Genomic DNA, 6,257 nt, shown 5'->3' with positions numbered 1-6,257 from the left:
CAGGTTTAATATGATCCAAGAAAAAAAACAAGGTAACTGATGTCTGATGTAATTGATTGTAGAAGGAAATGATAACAAATATTTTGTGTTATATTTGAATATATTCAAGTTACACAACCAAAGATTCACAAAATCTTGGATTATAGATAGTGTTTCCTCACAGTACTTGGAATTTGAAAATGTTAAAAAACATAACTGTTTAGTGAATTTTTTAATATAAAGAAGCTTGAAATAGCAATTTATATATCATAAGATTGTTTAGAATATATTTTTTTGGTAAATATTGACCAAAGGAAATTTTGTGACACAATCCTCGACTGTCTCACAAGTTTGTATATATAGAAAATATATAAAAGTATTAGCAAAGAAAGAGAAATATTTCTTACATATAATAATCCAATATTAACTTTACTAAGCAAGAATTCTAAATATAAATTATATAACACCAGGATAAAGATGAAGAAATAAAGAACAGTATAACAATTTTATTTATTTATCAAGAAGAAAAATATCTACAATAATTTAGTTTTACTTTCAGAGCCTGATACAAATTTCTCGCCCAACCTCAACAATTCTTCTTTTGTTAGGATATAATCACTTTCTTTCCAAACATCTTTGAGAAAATTTAAAGTTTGATTAAATATAGGGCCTTTAGGAATATTTTGTTTCATTAAATCGTATCCAGAGACAGGGAATTTTGGAGGAATCCATTCATTAAATTCTGTAAGCAAGTCCTCTTCACCCAAGTATTTAAGCAGTTCTAAAATACGGCCTTTCAATTTGCTATCACGTCCACTCAAGACCATATCTTTATAATGCTTAATAATATTTTCTTCTGATATTTTGTACCGTTCTTCTACTATAAAATTGAGTAAATTCATTTCTTCATTTGACATTTTCATTTTCTGATTTAGCTTCATGACATCTTGGCTATCATACATTAATGTTGACATCAAAGTCATAGGCAACATAGAGAAACCCTTCATTCGTTTCCAGACTTGATCCATTTCTTCAATATTCACATTTTCTGCATATCCAATATGTTTCAAAACACCTAATTTGGCCATTGTAGCAATAACACTGGTAAAATTGGGACCAGTGATAATTTTTTTCATTTCAACCCAAATTCGTTCTCCTGCAATATCACTTAAACCAACTGCATTCTCTTCAATGGCTTTAAGAGCCTCTGGGTTATGCAACCCATTTTGTGATGAAATCCTTCCCCAAAATCTGAAATACCGAAGGATTCTGATATAATCTTCTTGAATTCTGGTTGCTGGTTCTCCAACAAAACAAACCCTCCTCTCTTCAAGATCTTTCCGACCATTAAAATAATCATAGAGGATTCCATTAAAATCTAAAAACATGGCATTTATAGTCAAGTCCCTTCTACCGGCATCCTGATGCCAGTCTTGTGTAAACTCTACTTTAGCATGGCGACCATCTGTTTTTATATCAATCCGTAAAGTTGTGATTTCATAGTTTTCACAATCATTGATCCTTGCTGTGACTGTTCCATGTGATTCTCCTTTCAAATTAATCATTCGGATGTTTTCTTTAGTAAAAATATCTTTCATCTGTTCAGGAGTTGCAGTAGTAGCAAAATCGATGTCTTCTGGCTTCTTACCTGTCAGTAAATCCCTTACAGCACCACCAGCAATACGCAGTTCATAATTATATTTTTTAAACAAATTGATGAGGGATATCAAATTTGGGTTAAACAAACTGTAAAATTCAGGTGTATTAACAGTAGATGTTATAAGCTTTCCCATTTTAGGTTGTGTGGTTCGTTTGTAAGTGCCATAAAATGTCTTTTGTATGTGTAGCCTTAACAAGCAAGTGGATCGCATCAATAGCAGTTTCATTATTTAAACAAATTTACATTGTAGTAGATTATCATACTTTCAATATCGTTGTCAAATTTTTCAAATATGACTTCAAAATTCTGCAATTAAAACAAGGAAGAATTAGTGTTGTATGTGATACAAAGTTAATGAAATAATAATTGCCAAGTTAAAAAACAAAACAAGAAAAAAAGCAATACAATGGAATGATGAAATTTTCCTTAGATCCTTAATAACTATATCCTATTTTGTTACTAATATTGATTAAAACTGCAACATCATCAACATCATCATCATCATTTAACATCCGCCTTCCATGCTAGCATAGGTTGGGCGATTTGACTGAGGACTGGCGAACTAGATGGCTACACCAGGCTCCAATCTGATTTGGCAGAGTTTCTACAGCTGGATGCCCTTCCTAACGCTAACCAATTTGAGAGTGTAGTGGGTGCTTTTACGTGCCACTGGCACAAAGGTCAGTCAGGCGGTACTGGCAACGGCCACACTCAAAATGGTGCATTTTACATGCCACATGCACAGGAGCCAGTCCAGCGGTACTGGCAATGACTTGCTTGAATGTCTTTTCACATGCCACCGGCACAAGTGCCAGTAAGCGACACTAGTAACGATCACGCTCAAATGGTGCTATTTACATACCACTGGCACGGAAGCCAGACAGCTGCTCTGGCAACAATCACGCTCGGACGGTGCTCTTAGCACTCCACTGGTACAGGTGCCATCCTGATTTCGCTTTCACTTGCGCCAACAGGTCTTTGCAAGCCGAGTTTAGTGTCCAATGAAGGAGAGTTTGGCATGGGTGCCAGTCGTCAAATTTGGTTCGATTTTGATTTCACTTGCTTCAACAGGTCTTCGCAAGTAGAGTTTAGTGCCCAATGAAGGAAAGGTACACATAAGTGGGCTGGCTACACCCCTGGCAGAGGCCTCGGATTATGGTCTCACTTGGCTTGCCAGGTCTTCTCACACACAGCATATTTCCAAAGGTCTCGGTCACAAGTCATTGCCTCGGTGAGGCCCAATGTTCGAAGGTCATGCTTCACCACCTCATCCCAGGTATTCCTGGTTCTACCTCTTCCACAGGTTCCCTCAACCGTTAGGGTGTGGCACTTTTCACACATCTATCCTCATCCATTCTTATTTCTTTATTGCCAACAAGGGGCTAAACATAGAGGGAACAAACAAAGACAGACAAAGGAATTAAGTCGATTACATCGACCACAGTGCGTAACTGGTACTTATTTAATTGACCCCGAAAGGATGAAAGGCTAAGTTGACCTCGGCGGAATTTGAACTCAGAGCGTAGTGGAGATAAAATACCGCTAAGCATTTCACCTGGTGTGCTAACAATTCTGCCAGCTCGCCACCTTCCATTCTCATCCATTCTTGCCACATGACCATACCAGTGCAATCGCCTCTCTTGCACACCACAACTGATGCTTCTTAAGTTCAACTTTTCTCTCAAGGTATTAACACTCTGTCGAGTATGCACACTGACATTACACATCCATCGGAGCATACTGGCTTCATTCCTTGCAAGCATATGCATGTCCTCAGCACTCATGGTCCATGTTTCACTGCCATGTAGCATGGCTGTTCATATACATGCGTCATACAGTCTACCTTTTACTCCGAGTGAGAGGCCCTTTGTCACCAGCAGAGGTAAGAGCTCTCTGAACTTTGCCAGCTCTCTAAACTAAAAAAAACAAAAAAAACTCAAAATATACCTCTATAAATACATGTTAATTCATTGATCAAACTACTGAATCCTCGTTGTTGAATGATAGAGATATACCATATATATGTTTTTTTTTTCGAACGGTGAAAAATAATGTGTAAAGGGATTCAAACCTACAGCTTCTGTAAACATGACAAATATTCTACTAATGGATAAAACCATAAAAGCAAAAAGGAAGGATTGAAAGAAAGGAGGTAGCAAGGAATTATACCAGGAAAGTAAGGAAACTGGTCTACCTGGCAAGAGGAGAAGCAGATGGGTTCTGAATTGCAAGTTAATGTATCAGAAAAAAATGAAGGTATGAGTAAGAAATGTCTATGGATGGACTCAGTGATTCTGAAAAGAAAGAGATATGGAAATGCTATAAAGGAAGGCTACTGAATATGGAGAATGTATGAGACAAAGAGAGTTTCCTAAGTATGAACCCAACAGAGTGAACTGCCATTCTAGTTGACAGCAGTATGATGGATCAGGCAATTAAAGATATAAAGACAGGGAATGTCCTTGGTTCATCAGTAATTACAACTGAGATGCTTGAAATATCTGATATAGTGAGATATTGCCTTGTCACTTGTATAATTAGTCAGGTTGTACAAGAAGGTATCATACCCAACAACCTGTAAAGCAGCATTATAGTTAACTGTTACAAGGGTAAAGGTATCATATTGCTAGACAAATCATGAAAGTTGCACAAAGGATTATAATTCAAACTAATCAAGAAGACAGTTAGCCTAGATGAGATGCAGTTTGATTTTGTGCCATAGAGAAGTACTATTGATACTCTCTTTCTGATAAGGCAACTTCAGGAGTAGTATTTAGCTAAAAATAAACCATTGTACTTAGCCAGACTTGGCTTTTGTTGACCTAGAGAAAGCCTTCAACAGAGTCCCTTGCTCCCTGATTTGGCTGCTGCAGAGAGCAGATGGCTGGTGAGGGCTGTTCAAGCTATGCACAATGGTGTTGTCAATAAGGTGAGAGTTAGTAATGAGTATAGTAACAATTTAGTGTGCATGTGGGAATTCACTAGGGTTTGGCTCTCAACTCTCCCCTGTTTATCATAGTCCTCCAGGCTATGAGAAAGGAGTTTAAGACTACCTGTGGAAACTCCTCTATGTTGATGACTTCATTCTTATAGCTGAATCTGTAATAGAGTTAGAAATGAAATTCCAGGTGTGGAACCAAAACCTGGAATCAAAGGGCCTGAAAGTTATCTTAACAAAGACTAAAGTTCTAGTAATCAGGAAAATGAACAGAACACTACTCCTGCCAGGATAATGGCTCTCTTGATATTTAGAAAAGGTGTAAGTAGAAGTTCCATATACATTGCAAAATATGCATACATAAGAGGTGCAATGGAATCAAAGGAAGGTTAAATGAGAAAAGAAACTTTATTTGTGGCAGATGTGCAGGAGCAATAAGTGCTTAGAACACAGGAGAAATAGATTTTCTCAAATGACCAGGAGGATCCCAACAAGAAAGTAGATAGTTTCTGTTAGCTAGATGATCCAAATAGAGAAGGAAGTATAGTTGCTAGATTAAGAACCAACTAAAGAAAGTTTAAAGAGCTAACACCTCTGTTAGTAACAAAAGGCCCCTTTCTCAGATTGTATGATACTTTTGTACAAACAGCAATGCTTCATGGTAGTTAAATGTGAGCAGTAATTGGAGGGAACATGCAAAGACCAGAAAGAAATAAAGCTAGCATACTCTGTGAATATGTAACATCACTTTACACATATGAGAAAGTGGAAATGTGTTAAGAGAAAAGTTGGGTATAAGAAGCATCAGATGTAGTGTGCAAGAGAGAAGACTGCTGATATGGTCATGTGATACATATGGATGAGGAGACCTGCATAAAGAAGTGTCAGTTGCTAAATGTCGATGGGGCTTGTGGAGGAGGAAGTTCCAGGAAAATGCGAGAAACTATCCTCACAGAAATGACAAAGGACCAAGATGATTGGCAATTTAATGTACTTGAGAAGACCTGTCCATTTCAACAAAAATGAGGTCTTAAACACCTATGTCTATTTTCCTGACAGTATAAGTAAAGCCTTCCCAACTCATCTTTCTTACACCCGTCCCTCAATGACTACTCTAACTATGGCACTATTTACTTAGGAGCTGTAATTATATGAGAGCAGAACTGCACAAATTTCATAGCCTTTTCTGTAACTACTTAGCCCTCTTCCCTCTTTTTGGATCTAGTTTCTTTGTCACCCATTCCATATTCTCACTATTATCCCTTAACACTCTATTTTCCATTGAGCACCCTTCTCTTGAAAACTCTCTCATATTTGCCATTGATGTTACCCTACCTTTGTTTGCCACTCACTACATTCAGCCCTACATGCCCCAGGCCACTGCCTCTGCACAGCCCTTTTTCATCCTTGCCCCACTTCACATCATCTTCCTTATCTATCTATAGTTTCACTATACTAGGCACGGCATGGTTGCATGATAAGAAGTTTGCTTCTTAACCAATGGCCCAGTTTTCAATTCCACTGCATGACACCTTGGACAAGTGTCTTCTACTATAGCTCTGGGCTGACCAAAGCCTTGTGAGAAGGTTTGGTAAATGGAAACTGAAAAAAGTTTGTCATATATATATACATATATATACACATATATATATATCATCATCATCATCATCATCGTTTAAC

General features: G+C 37.4%; 1 protein-coding gene across 1 annotated transcript in view; it reads right to left on the bottom strand.

The window, feature by feature from the left end:
• Nucleotides 1-470: 470 nt before the first annotated feature.
• Nucleotides 471-6,257, bottom strand: part of LOC106882928 (CCA tRNA nucleotidyltransferase 1, mitochondrial) — a 14,275-nt gene continuing 8,488 nt past the window's right edge. Inside the window, exon 2 of the mRNA XM_052970561.1 lies at nt 471-1,945. Within this exon, the coding sequence (XP_052826521.1) occupies nt 513-1,865 (1,353 nt within the window). The 5' untranslated portion in view covers nt 1,866-1,945 and the 3' untranslated portion in view covers nt 471-512. The remainder of the gene's footprint in view (nt 1,946-6,257) is intronic.

The sequence above is a fragment of the Octopus bimaculoides genome, chromosome 9, assembly GCF_001194135.2.
Source record: "Octopus bimaculoides isolate UCB-OBI-ISO-001 chromosome 9, ASM119413v2, whole genome shotgun sequence".
Classification (NCBI taxonomy): Eukaryota; Metazoa; Mollusca; class Cephalopoda; order Octopoda; family Octopodidae; genus Octopus; species Octopus bimaculoides.
This window is presented reverse-complemented; position numbering and strand designations above follow the sequence as displayed.